Source organism: Triturus cristatus, chromosome 10 (genome assembly GCF_964204655.1).
Source record: "Triturus cristatus chromosome 10, aTriCri1.1, whole genome shotgun sequence".
In the NCBI taxonomy this organism is placed as follows: domain Eukaryota; kingdom Metazoa; phylum Chordata; class Amphibia; order Caudata; family Salamandridae; genus Triturus; species Triturus cristatus.
In genome coordinates this window covers 1,160,646,139-1,160,670,015 of record NC_140593.1, presented here as the reverse complement: position 1 = coordinate 1,160,670,015, position 23,877 = coordinate 1,160,646,139, and the positions used below count along the sequence as shown (strand labels likewise).

Here is a 23,877-nt window from a genome sequence, read left to right as displayed (position 1 = left end):
CACAACAAGCACTTTCTCTAATGCAGCAGAGGAATTCTTGCACTTTGACAACTTGCATGAACTGTCATTACATTGAAGGAAAACTGTGTAGCGGATGAGGCTTCTCCTAAAGAGTTCGGGTAAACCAGGGACCAGATTACCAATGAGCCCCTACTGCGCGGCTTCTAAAAGGTATGGTTCTAGCTCTTGGTTTAGTTATTCGTATATCTAGAATGACGTCCTCTAATGGACTACAAATTATGGGAAGATTCATTTTGCAGCACAAATAACAGATCAGGCCACAGGTAAATGACTCCAATGAGGTTCAAATGCTGGTCACCGGAGGCCTTCTCCATAAATTAAATGAAAGAGTCCAATGAAACCATCCATCTCAGTACAATAGGAAACCCTTGCTGTGATTTGGAGTTCCCAGATCCCTGTGGCTTCCTCAGCTTCCCATGGTCATACTTGAGTGTTCTCCCTTCAGACTTTGAAGATCAACCTCTGGAAATAATTTGGAAACTTCAGCTTGTAAAAAACTCTGAAGTCCTCGTCCTGGTCTTTTAAATGTTCCCATTCCCACTCAATTCTCAAAACAGAAATTCATTTCTCCATTGAGGAGCTCTCAGACATAGCTTTTAAAAGCTCCTCCTTTCTAGATTTGAAGCATCGAAGCGCATTCCTATTTAACGGCAACACCAACAGAATATAGAACAGTAAAAATGTAGATCAGAACAATATATTTCTATTATCTGCAAACTCACCTGCATTTGAATTGCAGTAAAAGGGCTGAATGTGGTTTTTAATACATTTGCAAGCTTCTGCGGGGCAAGCAACCCCTACAATAAGCAGAGCCGCCACCACGGAGATCCACTTCCTGGTGTCCATAGTTTTCCTGAAGGTCAGTAGATGTGAATCTGCAGGGACTCTTCTTTTAAAGGAGACAACAATAAAAAGTGACCAGCATGAAAGGTGTTCTGCCTCAGTCTGAGGTAGACTGCAGGGAGCGCATGCAGCTCTGAGAGGCAGACGAGGGAATGCAGGGCAAGAACTCATGGAACAGACACAGGGAAGATGCATTTTAAATTGTTATGTTTGAAATTCCCTTTCATGCATTGGCAAGATAAAGATTTTTGGATTTTAAATATTTGTGCATAAAAGAATACCTTTCTTTACATGCGATTCATTGCCACATACTTTGCAGGTATTATTATGTATATTTCTACTATGTGGGGGTTCTAAGACATAAACAACATTAGCTGCTTGTATTAAAATCGGGGGACACTTTTGTTTTTTTATTAAGTCCTTCTGTCTTTCCAATACTGTTCATGTTCGGTATAACATAGAATGTTTTTCACAATAATTTCAAAACTTGAAATATTCTGATCATCAACTGTTTTCTGGATTTGGTGCTCAACACTCCATTACACTGTTACACAAAATACTCTGATAAAATGCTAGAGCTAGGTGATAGTGTTTTGAATACCATGGTGATTCAGGAACAAATTTACAGGGATCTAGGGCTAATTCCTCAACTATGATGTGGCACGATTAACTGGCTGCAGCGATGGATCGATTAAGTGAGTGAGTGAGAGACTTAATGAATGTTCGAGGGAGTATTTCAAAATACGTATTGCATGCTCTGGTCGGAAAGCATCTCTTGGCTGTACTGAGTGTTCAGTTAGGATACAGTAATCATTCATTCAGTCCTTCTCAGAACTGTCTCTGAAGGAGATCGTTTTTATCAGAAATACTGGCCTGAAACTGTCCATATTACCTGCTAATTTACAATCATGTAATTATAATCAATTACATCCAAAGCAGGTTATACATGGCAGGATTTTCACAGATATGTCTGTCAAGGGCCTAGAATACAGTAATTTGTTAATTTTAAAATGTTTCCTCATTTTTGTTTCTCGATACAGAAAAATGGCAAGGACTGTAAATAGATATTTACCCAAGGAAGTACTTTTACTTGTTTCAGTATGTTTGAGAAATTAAACTTTAAAGAGTGTTCTGGTCTGGGCATATAGAGGTTACATTTTAGAGATACCAGGACCTTTAATTTGCAAATCCGTGGAGGACTTATGAATCCAATTAAAAACATGAAGGCACATCAGTGCAGCAGGGCTGGACTGGGCAGGGCCTGGCCAGAGGCCAAGTCCTAATGCTGACCCCCTGCTCACAGGAGGCTGTGCACAGCAGAGGTTGTCTGCACAGGGAGAGTTGGGCCCAGGGAGCTTTTGGATATGGAACATGATCAAACAAATGCATGTAACATGCAGCAGCCCCTCCCAATATAACTCCGTTCCGTTCCTACAAAACTACGTGGAACCTCCCTTACTCATAGGTTCCATCCTGTGCCACCACTGCAGTGCTCGTGTTGGTGTCAGACCAACATCCATGGCTCTTGTGTGCACACCCCACTTGCTCCTATTGTCTGTAGGTTCACATTGCTGCAATGGAGCGCTATCAGCTGCTGCTCATCAGTGGACATAGTGTTGCCTTTGCGATAATGGGTCTAATGTACAAGATGCAAGGAAAGTAGACACTGGTTGTGCACCGACCGCATCTACTCTGTGTGAGGGATGTGTGCTTGACTACTTCCTGAGCTGTACTTGTTTTGTCTGTGCAGGAAATCTTACACCACTGTTGTACAGTCTGCACGTTTGCTGCTGCTTGCATTTCTGCTAGCACTGCTGCAGCTGTCTGCCATACATCTGTTCTGTGTGAGTGCAGATTGCACTGCTGCGGCTGTCTGCCATACATCTGTTCTGTGTGAGTGAAGATTGCACTGCTGCAGCTGTCTGCCATACATCTGTTCTGTGTGAGTGAAGATTGCACTGCTGCGGCTTGCCATACATCTGTTCTGTGAAGGGGAAGTCTGCACTGCTGCAGCTGTCTGCCATACATCTGTTCTGTGTGAGTGCAGATTGCACTGCTGCAGCTGTCTGCCATACATCTGTTCTGTGTGAGTGCAGATTGCACTGCTGCAGCTGTCTGCCATACATCTGTTCTGTGTGAGTGCAGATTGCACTGCTGCGGCTGTCTGCCATACATCTGTTCTGTGTGAGTGCAGATTGCACTGCTGCAGCTGTCTGCCATACATCTGTTCTGTGTGAGTGCAGATTGCACTGCTGCGGCTGTCTGCCATACATCTGTTCTGTGTGAGTGCAGATTGCACTGCTGCGGCTGTCTGCCATACATCTGTTCTGTGTGAGTGCAGATTGCACTGCTGCGGCTGTCTGCCATACATCTGTTCTGTGTGAGTGAAGATTGCACTGCTGCAGCTGTCTGCCATACATCTGTTCTGTGTGAGTGCAGATTGCACTGCTGCAGCTGTCTGCCATACATCTGTTCTGTGTGAGTGCAGATTGCACTGCTGCGGCTGTCTGCCATACATCTGTTCTGTGTGAGTGAAGATTGCACTGCTGCAGCTGTCTGCCATACATCTGTTCTGTGTGAGTGCAGATTGCACTGCTGCGGCTGTCTGCCATACATCTGTTCTGTGTGAGTGCAGATTGCACTGCTGCAGCTGTCTGCCATACATCTGTTCTGTGTGAGTGCAGATTGCACTGCTGCGGCTGTCTGCCATACATCTGTTCTGTGTGAGTGAAGATTGCACTGCTGCAGCTGTCTGCCATACATCTGTTCTGTGTGAGTGCAGATTGCACTGCTGCGGCTGTCTGCCATACATCTGTTCTGTGTGAGTGAAGATTGCACTGCTGCGGCTGTCTGCCATACATCTGTTCTGTGTGAGTGCAGATTGCACTGCTGCGGCTGTCTGCCATACATCTGTTCTGTGTGAGTGAAGATTGCACTGCTGCAGCTGTCTGCCATACATCTGTTCTGTGTGAGTGAAGATTGCACTGCTGCGGCTGTCTGCCATACATCTGTTCTGTGTGAGTGAAGATTGCACTGCTGCGGCTGTCTGCCATACATCTGTTCTGTGTTAGTGCAGATTGCACTGCTGCAGCTGTCTGCCATACATCTGTTCTGTGTGAGTGAAGATTGCACTGCTGCAGCTGTCTGCCATACATCTGTTCTGTGTGAGTGCAGATTGCACTGCTGCGGCTGTCTGCCATACATCTGTTCTGTGTGAGTGAAGATTGCACTGCTGCAGCTGTCTGCCATACATCTGTTCTGTGTGAGTGAAGATTGCACTGCTGCGGCTTGCCATACATCTGTTCTGTGAAGGGGAAGTCTGCACTGCTGCAGCTGTCTGCCATACATCTGTTCTGTGTGAGTGCAGATTGCACTGCTGCGGCTGTCTGCCATACATCTGTTCTGTGTGAGTGAAGATTGCACTGCTGCGGCTTGCCATACATCTGTTCTGTGAAGGGGAAGTCTGCACTGCTGCAGCTGTCTGCCATACATCTGTTCTGTGTGAGTGCAGATTGCACTGCTGCGGCTGTCTGCCATACATCTGTTCTGTGTGAGTGAAGATTGCACTGCTGCGGCTGTCTGCCATACATCTGTTCTGTGTGAGTGAAGATTGCACTGCTGCGGCTGTCTGCCATACATCTGTTCTGTGTGAGTGCAGATTGCACTGCTGCGGCTGTCTGCCATACATCTGTTCTGTGTGAGTGAAGATTGCACTGCTGCGGCTTGCAATAAATCTGTTCAGTGAAGGGGAGGCCTGCACTGCTGCTTCCTGTGATATATCTGTTCTATGTGAGGGAAGAAGGCACTTCTGCTGCTTGAAAGAAATCTGTTTTATGTGAGGGTCAGCTACTTGTGATATATGTGTTAATGGACCTGGCCCTTTCTACATGGTTATCCTCAAACTTTTTGCCTTCATCTGCTTATTTTTCGGACCTTCTATTTGTTGGCTTTAGGACTCTGGGCACTTTAATACTGCCACTCAGTGATAAAGTGCATGCCTTCTCTCCTCTAAACATGGTATGATTGGTCTACACCTGTTTGGCATATGTAACTTACTTGTACGTCCCGTGTAAAGTGGTATCCTGTATGCCCAGAGCCTGTACAAGACTGTGCTCTTTGTTTTATTTCAGAAAACGTTTTGACTAGCTGATGGAAGAGAACAGAGATCACGTCACTCATTCAGTATAATTGTCTTTGAATTGTTTTCATCCTAGGACTCTTTGGGGAAGATTTACTAAGAATTACCAAGTGTTCACACAATGCAGCACAGCAAGAAAAGCAGAAGCAGGAAAGGGAGAGACCAAAGCAATGCCATACCCAGTAAGATAGGGCGCTGAATCTCTGCCCCTCTGCCTGATGCACTTTAGACTATCATGTGCCAATGCACACACCCGTGCACCATAGTGCCACAGAACATATCTGTTATATTTGAAGTAAACCCTTCCAGTGGGCAAGGCTCTTTCATTAACCATCTAGGCCCTTGTTACGAGTGACCGACTTTCACCCTGAGGCCGGGATAACTCAAGGTGGAAGCCCACCATGCACATCTCTCACTGTGGCTGTGCCTGGAATTATCAGGCCTCCAAACTCCAGACCTGATAACTCCAGACTCTCCACTGGCTCCCGGTGAGGAAAAGGCTGATCTTCAAATCCCAGTGTATGGTTTTTAAGGCCCTTAACCTGCAGGGCTCTCACTATGTAAGAGCCGCTTTCAACTGGTATCTTCCCAGCAGACAGTTGAGATCAGCTGGCCAGATGAAAGTGACTGTTCCTCGTTACAGGAAGGCGAGATGGGCGTTTTCAGTGGCAGCTGCTCGGCTATGGAACACTTGATGGAGCAGGGTTTTCTTTATAAACCCAAATATCTGTATGTCATTATTAAAAATACTACTGATTAATTAGTAACTACTAAAGGTGTGTCGTATTTGATTAACCAACCTTATTAACAGAAGAATTACATGTGGGAATGCTATTGCATGGCTAAAAATAATAAGTGAACTAGGTTGGTGAGCATATTGACAATATAAATGTTGCTTACGTGATGTTATTTGTTTTGCACTTAAAATTAATATGCATTAATGGCTTTTGATGTCGCAAATGGCTAGATAAATACATACACATAAGGGTATTAGCAGGGGAATAACATTGTATCATCATTTCCGTGCAGTAATTATGTTTTGTGTTTCCTTTGCTCTTAAGTTGACAATTGTGGCCTGCTGAAAGATGGCCACCATCCGCAGCCTGTATTCAAGTAGATGTAAAATGAAAAGAGGCTTTGCGCTGACTGCGACCCTGGCCTCGCCTTGAACTGAAAAGCCATGTACATGACGACAAATCTGGGACGACTGCCAATGGCCCCTGAGAATCAACAATTGTTACAAATGAATAATCCAACTAGATGAACTTTTAGTGGTCTCACGAGATGATACTTTCTTATCCAAAAGAGACATCCGTAGAAGTAACGAATTAACTATGGACATCTGACTTTCTATTCAGAAATTCAAAGTTATCAATTATGGGAAAATTCCTAAATGTAACAAGACGACAGTTTTTCCTGCTCAACGGATGTTTTAATGTTCTGTTTGTAACCTTTGAATGTAAAATTTTAGTATAAATATAAGTAGACTAGAGAGGTCTAGCGCCACTTCTTCCCGAACCAATGATCAGAGGTCCCGATGCTGACGGAGAGGACGGTGACTCTACATGACGGCTAGAAACTTTAGCTTTTGCTGAGGACCAGTTCTGACTTAGAAAACGACTTTTAGCCAGAATAGGTAAATATGAGAAGAAATGACTTTGCATTTATATTTGGCTTTTCTTACAAATTAATTTAGATAAAAATATTCTGTTTGAATTACTGTGTCGGGTGATTATTTTATTGTCATGATTTATTGAAAATGCATAGTGTTTGAATTGTTTTTCACCAGATCTATAGCAACTAGCAGGTCGCATCGACCTCAGGATACATGCAGATTGGTTAATCAGGTGATTGAAAAGTGTTTCCCCTTATACATGGCACGGATAGGGTGGTAGGATGAATGTTGGTGTAATGGGCCTCACCAGCGTGGGATGTGTGTGTGTGCGTGTGACTGTGAAATCACTCCGTCCGTGGAAGTAGAGGGGATTCGGAAGCTCCGATCTGCACCAGTTTCTTGGTAGCAGAATGATGGTTTAACTATTGTCTTGATCTGGTGAATTTGCGTGTACATAAGCTTATTGATTATTGATTGATGTTGATATATGTACTAACACTATATGTTGAAGTCGTATTGAGTTTTATGTAGTGTGTCCGGCTACTGGGATGTAGATAGTCGGAGACAGTTCCGTGGTAGGGCAGAGGAAAGCGCTGCTCTCGGAAGAGGCGGAATTGTTGGCTCTGTATGTATGCAGGGGAAAAACTTGTAACAATTGAAGTTGCGCGTCGCATTGTCTGGGTTCGATTCGGTAGCATCGTCGTGTGTTGCCATTAGAAACGTATTCTCTGTGTGCGAGAAGAGTGTATGATAGCGAAGGTTATCTGTGAAGTTCTGGTTTTAGGTATCAGGGATCCTTTTGGGATTTCCGTTAACACTTATCACTAGGAAGGTAATAGGTATTCTCTACGCTTGTTTGAAGGACAGAGCAGAGGTAAGCGCTGCTTTGTTAACATATGTAATAATTCTGTAGCAGGACAGACTGTTCGCTGTTCTCGGGAAAGACAGGATTCTGTGTGAATGTACTACATTTTCTGGTGCGAAAGTGCGTGAATGAGAAGGCATTCTGGTTAATTGTGGAACTCTTAGGAGCATTCCGGAGAAAACAGTTAATTGGTGCTTGTAAGAAGGGTAGAGTAGAGGTATGTACTACTTTATCAACGGGAGTAACGATTCCGTAGTGGGGCAGAGGTAAGCGCTGCTCCCGGGAAAGGCGGGATTCTCGTGGGAAAGTTCTTTGCTGTTCTGTGGTTAGCGAAGCAGACAATGGAGATGTTTGTATGTTGTAACTAACAGACTCGTAGAAATTGAAACAAAGTCTACCGAGTAGTCTTGTAAAGGAGGGGTAGACGGGAGACAGGAGACAGGAGCAGAAGCTGCTGCAGCGACTGCTGACGTCAGGAAGACCGCGCTGTGATTGGACAGTGGGTTAGAACAGAGAAAGCGCTGTGATTGGTGCGTTGGTGTGCGCCGCGCAGGGATTGGAAGAAGTACAGGGTGACGTAGACGCTCCAGGATTGGTGCGTTAGTGTGAGTCGCGCTGGGATTCGTGGACTGAGTCAGTGACGTAAACGCTCGGATTGGTGCGTTAGTGTGAGTCGCGCTGCAATTGAACAGGACATCGTACAGTTGTAGAACAGACTAAGAGTTGCGGAAAACAAGAAAATGTATTACCATAAAGGAGAAAGGAAAAAGAAATTCTTGTTTAGTAAAGTTAAGACCTGGTTTGACAAGGATAAGGATATCATAACTAGGGAAGGAGAGTTACTTCCTCCGACAAGAACCCCCGTATCCTTTATGGTTGCAAAATATGGGTATCATACCTGTGTTTGGTTAGACAACTGGGCGAAGTATACTAAGGAGGATGGAGTTTTAGCTTTCCCGGAACATGGCTCATTTAATCTGGCCGTGTTGAGGAATTTACGGGAAAAGATGTTGAATCAGTTTTGGTCCAGTATATTGATGACCTGCTTGTGGCATCAAAAACACGTGAAGCTTGTGAGACAGACACCATTGCTTTGCTGAATCATTTGGCAGATGGAGAATTAAAGGTATCTCCAGCCAAAATGCAATTCTGCCAGAAAGAAGTCCAGTATTTGGAACATAATATTGAGAAAGGCCTGAGGAAAGTGACCATTGACAGAATTAAAATCATCAGAGGAATGAGAGCCCCAATGACACAAAGAGAGGTAAGAATGTTTCTGGGAATGGTAGGTTACTGTCGTCAGTGGATAAGTAACTTTTCTTTAATTGCCAAACCCCTGATTAAATTGACTAAAAGTGAGGTGAAAGACCCATTGGAATTAAACCCAGAAGAAATGGCAGCATTCAGAGAATTAAAGAACAGGCTATGTGAAGCTACTGCCCTAGGAATGCCAGATTATGAAAAGGAATTCGAGCTGTACTGTAGTGAGAGGAATGGATGTGCACTTTCAGTGTTAATCCAGAAACATGGACGTCTGAGAAGGCCAATTGCGTACTTCTCATCAACACTTGACCCAGTAGCAGGGGGTTTACCAGGTTGCCTGAAAGCAGTAGCTGCTACATGCAGAAGTCTGGAACAAAGTGAGGGCATTATAATGGGATATCCTGTACGGGTATTCGTACCTCATGATGTGGCAATCCTTTTAACAAGGAGCCGGACACAGTTCATGTCTCATAGTCGGCTGACTAAATATGAGAAAGTCATTCTTGGAGCAACAAATGTGAGTCTGGAGAGATGTGTGAATGTGAATCCAGAAACACTGTTGCCAGATGCTGAAAATGTAGGTGTGAGAGATGATGTTGATCATGATTGCCTGGATGTGCTTGATTACTGTACAAAACCAAGACCAGACATAAGAGATCTGCCACTGCCTGAGAGTGATCACGTGTTGTTTGTGGATGGATCTTGTCTGAGAACGGAAGAAGGAGTGCTGAGTGCTGCATATGCTGTGTGTAAAGTTTCAGAAGTTGTAGAAGCATCACCCTTGAAAGGAGTTAAATCCGCTCAAGTGGCAGAATTGGTGGCACTGACAAAAGCATGCAAGATTGGAAGGAATGTAAGAGTGACTGTAATGACTGACAGCCAGTATGGCTTCAGAGTTGTCCATGATTTTGGCCAGCTATGGCTACAAAGAGGTTTCCTGACCTCAAGTGGAACTCCCATAAAGAATGCTGAAGTGGTTGGAAAATTGCTTGAGGCGATACAGCTGCCTAAAGAACTAGCAGTTGTAAAATGTGCTGCTCATGGTCAAGGTGATGATTTTGTCACCCTTGGCAATAAATTTGCTAATGACATAGCACAGTATTGTGCGAGGAATAATCACTCCATCAACCGAAGTAAAGAAAAAGAGATGTATTCTTGTTCCTTAATGTTTACTAATGTGGTGGGAACATGGGAGGAAGTAAAACAGTTGCAGGATGAGTCAGGAGATGAGGAAATGAAAGATTGGGTAAAAGCAGGTTGTGCACCCAGGGAAAAGGATCACATGTGGGTCTACAGAGATGGAAGACCAGTCATGCCTAATAGCATGCTGTCAACAATTGCAAGAATGTATCATGGCCAGGGACACCTGGGAAGGGATGCTATGATAAGAGCCTTTAAGCAGACCTGGTACAATGCAAAATTCAGGATGATAGCAGAGAGTCTCTGTCAGAGATGTCTGATATGTCAGCAATTTAATCCTGGAAAGAAAACAGTGGTGAGCCTAGGTACTATAGGCAGAGAGGGAGGACCTTTCACCAGAATGCAGGTAGACTTCATCGAAATGCCCAAAGTCAATAGACTAAGGTATGTCCTGGTGGTAGTCTGTTTGTTCTCCAGGTGGGTGGAGGCATTTCCAACCAGAAGAAATGATGGGATAACAGTGGCCAAGCTGCTGTTAAGAGAATTCATCCCAAGGTATGGGTTCCCAGTGACCATTGAATCAGACAGAGGAGGACACTTTTATAATGAAATCATGGGTTTAATCTGTGAAGCATTGAGTGTACAGCAGAAGCTACATTGTGCCTACCGACCAGAGGCTTCTGGTGTGGTTGAACAAATGAATGGTACCATTAAGAACAGAATTGGCAAAATGTGCATAGCCACAGGAATGAAATGGCCTGATATCTTGCCTCTAGTCCTGATGACAATAAGGTCTACTCCAGACAGAACCACAGGTTTGAGTCCACATGAGATCATCATGGGACGTGCAATGAGACATGCATTTGTACCAGTCAACAAGCTGATGACTATAACTGATGACATGATTTTGGATTATTGTAAAGGCCTGGCTGACGCAGTCCATTCTGTGTTTCACCAGGTTGGAGAAGACGCCACCACACTTGAAAAGAAGCAAGCCCATGATCTGAGCCCAGGGGACTGGGTAAGAATAAAAGTCCACAGAAGAAGAAACTGCCTGGTTCCGAGGTGGGGAAGACCAAGGTAAGTTGTTCTGACTACAACAACTGCTGTGAAGTGTGCTGGAGTGAAAAATTGGATACATGCAAGTCACACTCTGAGAGTTCTAAATCCAAGAGATGGTACTGGAAAATAATATTTTGAAGAATCAGATTCCAGTGATGATGCAGACAGTGAGGCAGTAAAAAGGAAAAAGAATCCTGAAAGGGGAGAAAGTGAGTCAAGAGAAACTTTTGTCCCGCCAGAAGAAGTTCTGAAAGGAACCTTACCAACTTCAGAGACAAATTCAGATTCTGAGGAAGTGCCTGAAGTCCCAATTAACAGTGACGAACACAAAAAGAAAGAAAGGAAAGAAAAGAACATTTCCACCTGAATCAAATGAGGAAATTGGAGAAGTTCCACCTGAGATAATTCTTGAAGAAGAAGGGACAGAAAAAGACAGAGAGGGACAGATTGCGGAAAAACCCCGAGGAGGTGTCGGGAACACCAACAACAAGCTAGGTGAAGGGACAAGTAGACAGCAAGAAGATTGCGTGTCGGAGACCCGAGGAGGGACAGAAGTAGGGAAATCTCAATTGGTGGAAAAAGAGACTGTGGAAGAAGTAAAAATTATTGATGAACCAGAGGCAATCGAGACAGAATCTGATGAAAGTGAAAATGAGATACATGAAGGTCGAGTTCTGAGAAAGAAAACTTGGATCGGAGAAAGAAACAGTAAAGAAGGAAAACAGAAAAGAAATGCTAAAGGAGATCTTTGGCCCAATAAGATAAAGAGACTGAGATACCGACTGACACGAGTTAACTCTTCAAAAGCTGAACAAGTGAACAAAGTGTCAAGTCAAAACCAAACGAAAGAGGAAGAAACAAAGAAAACAGAAGAAACTAAAAGAATCAGAAAACCAAATCAGAAGTATAAGTCACCGGAATGGACGTATGTGGCACTGCCTGAAGAAGGAGAAGAGGCAGATAGTCAAGGAAATCCAGAGGAGGCTTTGCTGAAAGTGGTTGAAGAAGAAGAAGCTGTTGGAATCCTGAGAGTTATCTTGTCCGACATTGGAGAAGAAACGGATGTTCAGGACCTGATACAGTTTGATGATGATGAAGAGACAATAAAGAATGATGAAAACCCAAATTGAGTAAATACAAAGAAATCATTTGAAGAAGGAAGTGAAAATATACTAAGAACTAATAGATTGTATTAATCTGGTGGGTACTTGCTGCCCTAAAGTTCAGTAGTGGAGTAGAAGAGGCTAAGTCAAAAGACACGGTCAAAGTAACAAAATGGCTAACACTGAGAATAATCAAAGTAGATGTACCTTCTTGAAGAGATGGTGCAAAATGTGCTGCTGCTGTACAGGATTATTAATGCTGCTGTGGAGCGTGCTTACTCTACTGATTTCTTTTAGAATTACTATAGACACTTTAGAAGGACACACTGAGAATATGGCTAATATAGGGAAGAGTTCACTGAAGGTAGTTCCAACTAGAACTAGTAATGTACATATACATAAGGATAGGTCTATTAATGATTTTTCTAGCAATGTATTTTCAAAATTATTATATGAATACGTAAAGACAATGGAAGTAAGGGATTGCTACGTCTGTATGCAATTACCTGCATCTGTTTCAGAAGGAGTGACTTACCATCACCTTCCGGCTACGTATGGAATCTCATGTAGTGTGTTGATTAGTATATTTTATCTATTAGGGAAGTTAGATTATAGCATGCCTAATAAAGATAATATTCTTAGAAACAATTTAACTTGCAGTTTGAAGGAAGAAGAGAAAACATTTCTAGACATGGTTGAGAGAAGAAGGTTGAACATGCATAAGAAAGTTGAGGGACATAAGATAAGTGAAACAATGTGGGATATTGAGAAAGAAAAAGAATTGAAAGATGGGGCTAGTCCAACCTTGGCTCTAGATACACCACATAAAGGGAAATTATGCATTACCAGGAAGAAATCCCAGTATGATTATTATTTCATAGGGACTAGTGAGTGCCATGATACATTCTTTATTGCAACCGGATGGGGATTTAGAGGAGGAGAAGATCCAGCTTTCCCAGGAGTGTATTATATTTGTGGGAACAAGGCTTATTACAGGTTGCCCGACCATTGGTATGGCACATGTTATGTAGGCCTGGTCTTTCGAAAGATTTCTCACATGGATAGAGTAGACAATGCTGAACAAACTAATACATTAACACGCTATAAAAGAGAAACATGGACAGAAATTGTAGGAGATATTTTTGGAGCTCTGATACCAGCAGTGGGAATTTCATTGAATGCATTTGGCATTCGGAAGCTGTCAACAGTGGTAGATCGCTTGTCATCAAGCACCGCTGGAGGCTTTCTTTTGGTAAATACGGAAATGGCTGCTTTACGCGCTATGGCGATGCGAAATCGACTTGCCCTTGACATTCTATTGGCAAAAGAGGGTGGAGTCTGTGGAATGCTGAAGGTTCAACATTGTTGCACTTACATTCCAGACGAAAGCAAAGATCTAAAGGTCTATATCAAAAATATTACTGATTTGCATGAAGAATTAGTACCACTGGAAGCTGAAAGTATCTGGACTAAAATGGCTAATAAGATGATTGCTATTAAGAACTTTATTGCTAAAATAGGTAGTACCATATTTGGTAAAGTACTATTTCCATTAACGTGTGTAATTGTAGCATTATTAATTCTTTAGGGTGTCTGTGTTGTAGATACAGAAGAAATAAAAAGAAAATAACAAGAGAACATGTTAAAAAGAGACAAAAGAAATCAGAAAGAGATCAACAAGAAATAGAATTAGAAGAACTTAGGGAAAGCATGTATTTAGAAACTAAGAAAGAAGATGAAATGGAAACAAGGGTTTGAAAAATGAACAAGAACACATTTCGAATTTCTTAAAAAGGGGAAATAAAATTGATTTTTTGGGGGGTTTTGATTTTTGTGGTGATTAGATATCACCAAAGGGGGATTGATGGAGCAGGGTTTTCTTTATGCACCCAAATATCTGTATGTCATTATTAAAAATACTACTGATTAATTAGTAACTACTAAAGGTTTGTCGTATTTGATTAACCAACCTTATTAACAGAAGAATTACATGTGGGAATGCTATTGCATGGCTAAAAATAATAAGTGAACTAGGTTGGTGAGCATATTGACAATATAAATGTTGCTTACGTGATGTTATTTGTTTTGCGCTTAAAATTAATATGCATTAATGGCTTTTGATGTCGCAAATGGCTAGATAAATACATACACATAAGGGTATTAGCAGGGGAATAACATTGTATCATCATTTCCGTGCAGTAATTATGTTTTGTGTTTCCTTTGTTCTTAAGTTGACAATTATGGCCTGCTGAAAGATGGCCATCATCCGCAGCCTGTATTCAAGTAGATGTAAAATGAAAAGAGGCTTTGCGCTGACTGCGACCCTGGCCTCGCCTTGAACTGAAAAGCCATGTACATGACGACAAATCTGGGACGACTGCCAATGGCCCCTGAGAATCAACAATTGTTACAAATGAATAATCCAACTAGATGAACTTTTAGTGGTCTCACGAGATGATACTTTCTTATCCAAAAGAGACATCCGTAGAAGTAACGAATTAACTATGGACATCTGACTTTCTATTCAGAAATTCGAAGTTATCAACAATGGGAAAATTCCTAAATGTAACAAGACGACAGTTTTTCCTGCTCAACGGATGTTTTAATGTTCTGTTTGTAACCTTTGAATGTAAAATTTTAGTATAAATATAAGTAGACTAGAGAGGTCTAGCGCCACTTCTTCCCGAACCAATGATCAGAGGTCCGGATGCTGACGGAGAGGACGGTGACTCTACATGACGACTAGAAACTTTAACTTTTGCTGAGGACCAGTTCTGACTTAGAAAACGACTTTTAGCCAGAATAGGTAAATATGAGACGAAATGACTTTGCATTTATATTTGGCTTTTCTTACAAATTAATTTAGATAAAAATATTCTGTTTGAATTACTGTGTCGGGTGATTATTTTATTGTCATGATTTATTGAAAATGCATAGTGTTTGAATTGTTTTTCAACAGATCTATAGCAACTAGCAGGTCGCATCGACCTCAGGGTACATGCAGATTGGTTAATCAGGTGATTGAAAAGTGTTTCCCCTTATACATTGCACGGATAGGGTGGTAGGATGAATGTTGGTGTAATGGGCCCCACCAGCGTGGGATGTGTGTGTGTGCGTGTGACTGTGAAATCACTCCGTCCGTGGAAGTAGAGGGGATTCGGAAGCTCCGATCTGCACCACACTCTCCCCGTACACATTGCTAGTGTTACCGCTTACTCTGTATTCCACAAGACTGTGAAGACTTGTCTTTTCTCACAACTTGAATTGCCTTGGTTGCTCCCCCTCGTATGCTCCTGTCGGTTATAGCGCTGTGATATCTTGGTTTAATGCGCTTTATAAATGTTAATTACACATTACAAAATTATAAAAGCCTCTGAACCAGTTTACCAGTTGCAGGTGCTGAGACAAACCCCCCCTCTTCCGGCCCCCGCCCCCTACTCCGGAGAAACTCACGCCTAGCCGGATCCCCTGGTCCCTCGCACCACCCGAGACCCCACTGGTCCTGTTCCTGACACGTTGTGCCTGCACAGAGCAAGCAAGACATTTTTGTGGTTTTATTAAATGGAAGCAGGGAAAGGGACCCGGTATCTCCCTATACATATTGTTATTCCCAGTTCCGGGGAGAAAACTTGTAATTAGGTGATTTTGGTGATGGGATACTGTCCACAATTGGGAATTCCTGCCCGCCCGCAATGGAGAGCCAAGATCCTCTGAACGCATAGGGGCAGATTTATGTTTCCTGGCGCATCCCTGAAAATCAGCAGGGATGCGCCAGGAAAGATGCGTCACGCAAGTTTACCCTTGCGCCACCACAGATGCGCCGCATTTACAATGCAGCGCATCATGGCGCAAGGATAAACAGATGCGTGACGCATCTGATGGCATAAGGGCATTGCTGGAGTCGTGTCACAAGCATGACGCAACTCCAGCAATGCTCAGGGGCTGCCCATACCGAACATGCTGTGTCATGCCTTACGCCTGCTTCAAGCAGGCGCAGGGTTTTGATGCAGCAGCGTCGGAAAAGTGACTCAGTGAAATCTTGTAGATTTCACTGCATCACTTTTCCGAGGCTTTTTCCGACGGAACGCCCACCCTGCGTACATTAAACCTGACGCAGGTTTAATGTAGCGCAGGGCTTTACAACGTGACGCATCTCCCTAGATGCGTCACGTTGTAAACAAGGCGCAACATAGCGCATGGTTTACGCCGCCGCAACGGTGGCGTAAATGTCTCGCAAGGTGCTTGTAAATCTGCCCCATAATGAGGCCAAAATATTCCACATCCTTATATGGCACAATTTTTGCAAAGCTGCTAATTGTACAAAAGGCATACCCCTTTATGGCTGGGTTACAATTCAGACGCTGCCTGCCTGGAAGGATTCACGAGCATCTCACTCCTACCTACCATATCGCCCCTGGGTCCCTGATGCTGTGTGTCTCCCCTGCAGCCGCTGTTTGACATCGCGCAGCCATCGCAGGGGGAGACTACAGCTCCCAGAGGGCTGAGCGCTCCTCAGCTGTTCAGAATCTTCGCGCCCGGAGGCGCTTAAGAGAAGGAGGCTCCCTCGGTGGAGCGGGTTACAATTCAGACGCTGCCCTGCCTGGAAGGATTCACGAGCATCTCACTCCTACCTACCATATCGCCCCTGGGTCCCTGACGCTGTGTGTCTCCCCTGCAGCCGCTGTTTGACATCGCGCAGCCATCGCAGGGGGAGACTACAGCTCCCAGAGGGCTGAGCGCTCCTCAGCTGTTCAGAATCTTCGTGCCCGGAGGCGCTTAAGAGAAGGAGGCTCCCTCTGCGTCGCGGGACGCACGCGGGCGGCGCCGGGCTAAGCCCGGGCAAAGGGCGGGCCGTCTGTGGCCATCCGGGGCTGTACAAGGCTGGGCTGGGCCACCCCTCTAACCGGCACCAGACGTTCTCTGAGACTGTTCGTTCCAACACCTCGTCGGTTCTTGAGGTTTGCACTGTTAAGGACTTTCATGTTTTGATAGCTGTTGTTACAAACGTATTGAGGTTTCTGTTTTAGAATATGCTATGGCGAAAAACTACAACAAGGGCTCTAAAGCCGGGGGGTCAGGGACCCTAGATGCTTATTTGAAAAAAGCTGAAAATGCCGTGTCAAAAGAAATTGAAATAGTGGAAAGAAGGTTGTCATTAGAGCCTTTTACCCAGCTCAATTCAGTTGTTTCGTCACAGGCTACCCATTCTATCTCTTCTGGGCCTGCTTTAGAGTCCTGTCCTCCCAGTGCCCCATTTTCGATGAACGTCTCTAGTCCCTCTCTTTCCCCCCAGCCTTACGCACTAGGCAGTTAAAGATCCCTTCTGTTGCTACTGTTAAAGTACCCAAGGGTAGGAGAAAAGCTACTCATGCCCCCAAAGGAAGCCGCCAACAAGCTAAACAACCTAGGAACATATCGCTAGTCATGGATAGACTTAGTAAGATTGACGATAGACTTATTCTTATTGAACGTCATATAGCGGGTCAGAGTGCACCGGTGTTAAGGCCTAACCCATCTGATCTTCACCCCCTAAGTGCAGTTACATCTAGAGTGTCTGAACTGGTTGAGTCTATGTCGACTCGTGTTGTTGGCCCTATAAACCCCTTACCACCTGCTCGGGGAATAAACGGTGTTGTTAGCTCCGGGTCGAGGGGTCATACTGAAAGACTAAGTTCTCGGGGGGAGCTTACACGCAAGGATCGCCCTTTAAATTTGCCACCAGAGGCCTGCCCATATACGGTTATTCTGGCCAATGTCCCGAAAATTTGTGATGGCAAGGAAGAGCATTGGTCCTCCCTAAAAAATAAAGCCCTCCACTATTTGGCTGGTAAGACAGTCTTGGGGAGTCACCTCTTTGATTGTTTTAAAATGGTGAGAAGGGTTCCTTGGGTCGGGAAGTCCAATAAGACACTGAAGGGTGATTGTGTCGTTGTGAATTTTAGTTCCCCCGATATAGTAGACCACATTTTGAGACAAGCAGGGTCTATCAGAATTCAAAAGGACTACGTTAATGTTCTCCCATTGGGCTTTTTTTACCCACTTCTTTTTTTGGGGCCTGCCGGAATGAGAGAGCATACCTTTCAGCACGTCGCTGCAAGTAAAACATTGCTATTAAGTAATAGATACGAAGTCCTTAGCACTCTAGACGTTAATGACTGACTCAGGGTCGATAGAGTTTACACCCATAATGATGTATCCAGTGCAGTTTTTTCTAATTTCTTTGGGTCTTTACCTCCCAGGATACCTGCTGTGGATAATATTGTCAATTTCAGTGCTTCAATAGATAAAACTTTACCTCTACAGACAGAGCACGACATAAGAGCCACGCAGAGGTGCCCTGAGGAAGTTTCTGTAGTTGGGAGCGGAACAGCTCCTATCATTAATTTCGATAATTTGGGTGTTGAGTTGCCTAATTATGGAGTAGAAGTTGATCCACTACCTCTTTCATTTAACTTGGAAAATTGTATAACACAAGAGCGAGGGTGTGTAGGAGGCACTCCAGCAATAGATATAATTACTTCTTTATCATGGAATATTGCTGGTCTTCGCTCTAAAAGAGGTGATCAAAACTGGAGGGCTTTTCTTTCCACTTATCACATAATTGCTCTGCAAGAAACATGGGAGGCCATAGATCCTTACTACCTGGATGGGTATCAGTCTTTTATCAAATACGCTGTGCCTTCTCTTATGGGGAGACCACGAGGGGGTCTTTTGTTATTATTCAGTCTAAAGTTATTATATAGCATGGAGCTGTTAGTGACCAATTCTCCTCATATTTTAGCGGTGAAAATGGAAGGTGTTAACTTGCCATCATTATTGGTGGTTAATTTTTATAACTCATTTACTAGACTTGATGAGTTAGAGCATCTTAAAGCACTGTTCACTTTTTTGGACGAGTACGATGCAATTAACGTTAAACCTTATTTGCTTTTACTTTTTGGGGATTTTAATATTCACGTATGTCATTTAATTGTTTTGGAAATAATTATCACGATTTTTGCCCGCAAGAGGCTATCCACTTTGAACATTCTAAGGGTGGGATATATTTAGAGAGTATGGTATCGGCTTATCATTTACACATGCCTGTTCAAGACTTGTTGGTTCCTGTCCCTACGTTCATGGGTCAAGGCCGTTGCAGTACGATTGACTATATCTTCGTATCTCGCCTTTTGATGAACTTACTGGGAACTTTTTGCGTTACGCAAAATGCCTTAAGTGACCACAATCCTCTTACTGTGGAAATCAAAGTTAAGGCCTTGAGGAATGATGTTCCCTTGCCTTTGATCTCCAACACAAATTTAGAGACTACTAGTCAGGGAAGACGGCTGAGATGGGATGTTATTTCCCCGGCCGATTTCCTTGAAAACTTATACGAAAGTAATAAAGAGGATTTTAGTCTGTGTCTTTCGGTAGTGGCGCAATCGAGGGTTATTCTGGGTGCCTTTAATAGAATAACTAAACAAGTTGTGGGGAATCTTACCAGCCATGGGAGACCAAGGCCCAAGAAATTTAAAAATTGGTTTGACCATGCTTGTTCTAGTGCTCACTTTGCTCTCTTATCGGCACTGAAAGAATCCGGTAAAAACCGGATTCTTAGCAGTGACAAGAAGATGTTATAAAAAAGCAATAAAGGACAGGAAAACTCAGTTAAGAAATAAGGCATGGGATGATTTGTCAGATGCAAGTATCCAGAAAAATAGTAGCCAGTTCTGGAAGGTGATTAATAGTCCTCTCTTTGATGAACTGGAGAATACTAACAAAGAGTGTCTCATCCCGCCAGATAGTTGGGTGGCTCATTTTAGTGGTCTTTACTCGGAGATTCAAGAATTTAATCCAGTAAATTATGCGGATAGTATATTAGCCTCTAGAATCCTTTTTAAGGAGGAAGAAGTCCTGGAGGCCATTGAGTCAATGGCAAAAGGTAAAGCCCCAGGACCGGATGGAGTTCCCGCGGACCTTTTTGGGCAAAACTTTTAACTCGTGTTTTTAATGCTGCATCTGAGGCCGGTGCTCCTAAATCTTGGGGCAAAGCTGTTATTGTCCTTCTATTTAAAAAAGGTTCAAGAGAAGATCCGGCTTGTTACCGGGCTATTTCTCTCTTGGATTCTGCCATGAAAGTAATGGGTAAAGTTGTCCTTGCCCGTTTAACAGTCTGGTTGGAGGAGAAATCTATAATCTCTGACCTACAATATGGGTTTAGACAAGGAAAGGGTACTGTAGGTCAATGCCTTAATTTACATCTCATTATTGGGAAATACACGGTCGCTAAGCAGGGGGACCTTCATCTAGCTTTTATGGATTTGTCCACTGCTTTCGATCTTGTAAATCGGCAAAAATTATGGGCCTTATTAGCCGTTTTGGGGCTTGATCCAGTATTGATTTCTTTTTTGGCTGTCATCCACGAGGATACTACCGCAGTCGTCCGCTATAGTGAAGATGGGAGTCAGACAGATGCTTGGCAGGTAAAGCGCGGGGTAAGACAGGGGTGCATTCTTGCCCCCCCACTTTTCTCGCTTTACATTAATAATTTGGGCGTGGTTTTAACCTCGGTTAGTAAAGATATTCCCAAAGCCGGCTCAAAAATGATCCCTGCATTACTATATGCGGATGACACTGTCTTGTTGGCAAGAACCGCGAGAGGTTTACAAGCTCTTTTAAATGGATTTTATGATTTTATGGTCTCTTTAGACTTATTAATAAATTTCAAAAAATCACATTCCATGTCAATAGGTACGGGGAGGGCGAAAAAGGTTACATTTTTCTGTAATGGGCAGGAATTAACAAAAGTGCAGACCTTCCCATATTTAGGGATTGCATTTGATGATAGAAGATCTTGGGTCATGCAACGTGCCCAGAAAAAGAATAACCTTGCTAGAGCAACAGGAGCGCTGTTGGGCTTTGCAAAGCGTTTGGGGTGTAAACCGCTTCCTGCTCTTATGAAAATTTATAGAGCTAAGTGTATTCCCATGGCCCTATATGGTAGTGAGGTTTGGGGTTATAAGGCCTCACCTGACATTCAAACTGTAGAAAATACTTTTTTTCGGAAACTGTTGTCTCTTCCCCCTTCTGCTCCAACTTTTAACATACACGAGGACCTGGGGGTGGGATATCTTACTGACCAAATATCTGTGGCCCCGCTATTAGGCTGGTTTAGAGTTTGGGCGCAGCAGCCACCAAATCTAAACCAACAAATTATTCAAGATTGTTTGTCCCTAGATGAAGCTTTGTCTATCCCATGGATTAGCTATATTAAAAACAATCTGAAGTCACTTGGCTGTCTTGAATTGTTTAACAGTCCTTGAGCGCTGAGTAAAGAGAAAATCAAGGCCCTTAAGACCCAATTTTTGACTAGAGCGATGTTGTCGAGGGAAGGAGATGAGTTGGGGAAGCCGACAGTTAGGAGGTTTGTCATGCTAAGTTTAGGTGGTGAGATTCAGCCTTACTTAACCTATATTAACAAACCATTCCATCTGTTTTTGCTAATAAGGTTTAAACATGGCATGCTTCCTTGGCTTTTGGCCTACCCCAAAGGCTTTTTCAAAGAGGGAACTTTGGGGCCTTGTCCTTGTGACAACATTTCTGAACAAAATACGTTGCACATGTTATTTTTTTGTAAATTCTACTCTTCTCAGCGTAAAAAATATATTCTTCCGATTGTTAAGAATTGTCAATTTGAGCAAGTGAGGCCTGCGTTGGCCTATCTACAAATGTTGGAGTCCCCTTTGATTTGCTTTGGGGTTGCTAGCTTCATCGTATGTGCCATAAGATGTAGAAATAGGGTTCAGCCCATTTAGTAATTCCCCTCATTTTCCTATGTGTATTGTGCTTAACAAACTGTTGAAGATGGAATTTTGAAGGATAAATGATTTTATAGATTGTAATATGGTTGAACTAATTGAATGACATACTTTTATTGTACTTAGTGCCAAATTGTATAGTATTTATTTATTGTGTTAAAAATTTTTGTAATTGCATTTACCTGTACAATGAATTACTGTTCTGTGCTTTGATGGTTTTAAAATTTTAACGGAATAAAGCAAACTTTGACTTTGACTTTGGCTGTCACATGGTACCATGTCATATGTGACACCTTCATTAAACCAGGTAATTTCAACTATATACGTACTACCATGTTTGGACTTTTTGGCACAAACGCCATACTGCATCAGAGCAGGTGGGAAAGTAACAAAACCCAGAAAAGATGAAATGCCGGGATGTAGGAGCTGTAATGCCTCAATAATCCACCCCCATGCCTCAATAATCTACCCCTCCCCCCCCCCACACCAAATCATAAAACTGAAAGAATACAAAGTTCGGAAATCCAACCCACCCCCTCATGGAAAAGAAAGAAAGAAAAACAGACCGGCCAGAGAACCCAATAACAGCTTCCTATTGGGGTTACGGCCTTCACCCCAACAAAGTTGCTGTTCCCAGATAAAAACAAAAAAAAATGATGTAAGGGATGGAAGTGCGGAAAAAGACAAAGGGGCTTATTTACAAGCCCCTTGCGTCTCCAGTGCGTCACTCTTTCCCATAAGTGACCCATCAGTGGCTCAATGGGCTTGTACATAAACCCCAAAGGTAGCCTGGCGGGGAGGAAGCCAAGAGCTGACATGCACGGACTGTGGTAAAACCAAACTGAGATGAAAAAAACCGTTTAAAACGCTTGCTTATTTTTGCACAATTGTTGGTAGTTTTAATCATGTTAATGAGAGGACTTTTGACAAATATGAATTTTAGTAGATTCATTAACAATGAAAATGAAATGAATTGGAAAGGAGGTATGTTGAAGGCACCTGCTGGAAATAATTAAATGGTCCCGTAAGCTCATTACATCTGAAAAAGTGAAACGTACATTTCGGGCGTAAGGGCGTGTGATCCTATTGACTACTTTAATATAAAACATTGATTGACTGCATCAGGGAATATGCAATACTCGGAGGAGAGACTCTATACATGACCTAGTTAGAAAAGGCTCCAGCAAAGAGTCCTGTTAGAGAGCATCATGCCATTCAGCCCAATTTTTCAGAGTTCCGTATTATCCTTGATATGCAATATTCCTGAAGTAACACCATTATGCCATGGCGCATTCTTATGCCGCCATTCGTGGCAAAATGATACTGCAGGAAGGAGGGCGGGAACAACATGCACAGCCAGAATGCTAGTTTCTGTTATTTACTGCAAATATGATTTTCACACTTTAGCTGCCGTCAGAATCTGATGCGAGGATACATTTCCTGCCAAAATACAGCACTAGAAGACGGATTAGTATTTCACATATTGTTATGAAATTTTACCAAAATTCCACCTAATTACGAGCAAAAAAAACTACACAAATTTTGCACATCTCTAATAAATAGTATATTACACTCAGAGCATCTGCTTATAAATGTAGTGATAATATGTGTGTGTGTGTGTGTGTGTGCGCGTCTGTGTGTGTGTGAGAGTGTTGCTTACAAATGAAGAGGAAGGCAGGGGATCAAGGCTCTCTGAGTAATCAGCACTGGTGCTCTTTGCATGACAGCTGTTGATTGATATATACAGGTTGTTGGCACTTACCTGCGGCTTCAGGCTTGGCGCTCCACTCTTGTGATCTCTGTGGTGCAGCGGCTTTTGCCAGTGGGGCCCTTTTATGGTTTAGAGAGAGGCCCGGTGAGTAGGCGGGCAAGACGTGTAACAATGGGCGAGGCTGCCAGGGAACACCCGTTCATGAAACATACTGTCCTTCCTGTATGACAGATTGCCAAAGTATGAAACCAGACAAAACACATCAAGGAAAATGTTGGAGAGGAGTTAAACAGTTACAACAGTCAAAGGAATAAGAGAA

The 23,877-nt window shown here is 43.1% G+C and overlaps 1 protein-coding gene across 2 annotated transcripts in view; it reads right to left on the bottom strand.

Annotated features, from left to right (window-relative positions):
• The window catches only part of LOC146796828 (metalloproteinase inhibitor 1-like), a 50,136-nt gene extending 26,466 nt beyond the window's left edge, over positions 1-23,670 (bottom strand). The window contains exons 1-2 of one of the 2 annotated variants that reach the window (XM_085629569.1): positions 23,610-23,670; positions 744-910 (exon numbers count right to left, since the gene is read on the bottom strand). In XM_085629569.1, the coding sequence (XP_085485695.1) occupies positions 744-867 (124 nt within the window). In that variant the 5' untranslated portion in view covers positions 868-910; positions 23,610-23,670. The remainder of the gene's footprint in view (positions 1-743; positions 911-23,609) is intronic. The other variant, XM_085629570.1, reaches the window with a different exon arrangement.
• Between the last annotated feature and the right edge of the window lie 207 nt (positions 23,671-23,877).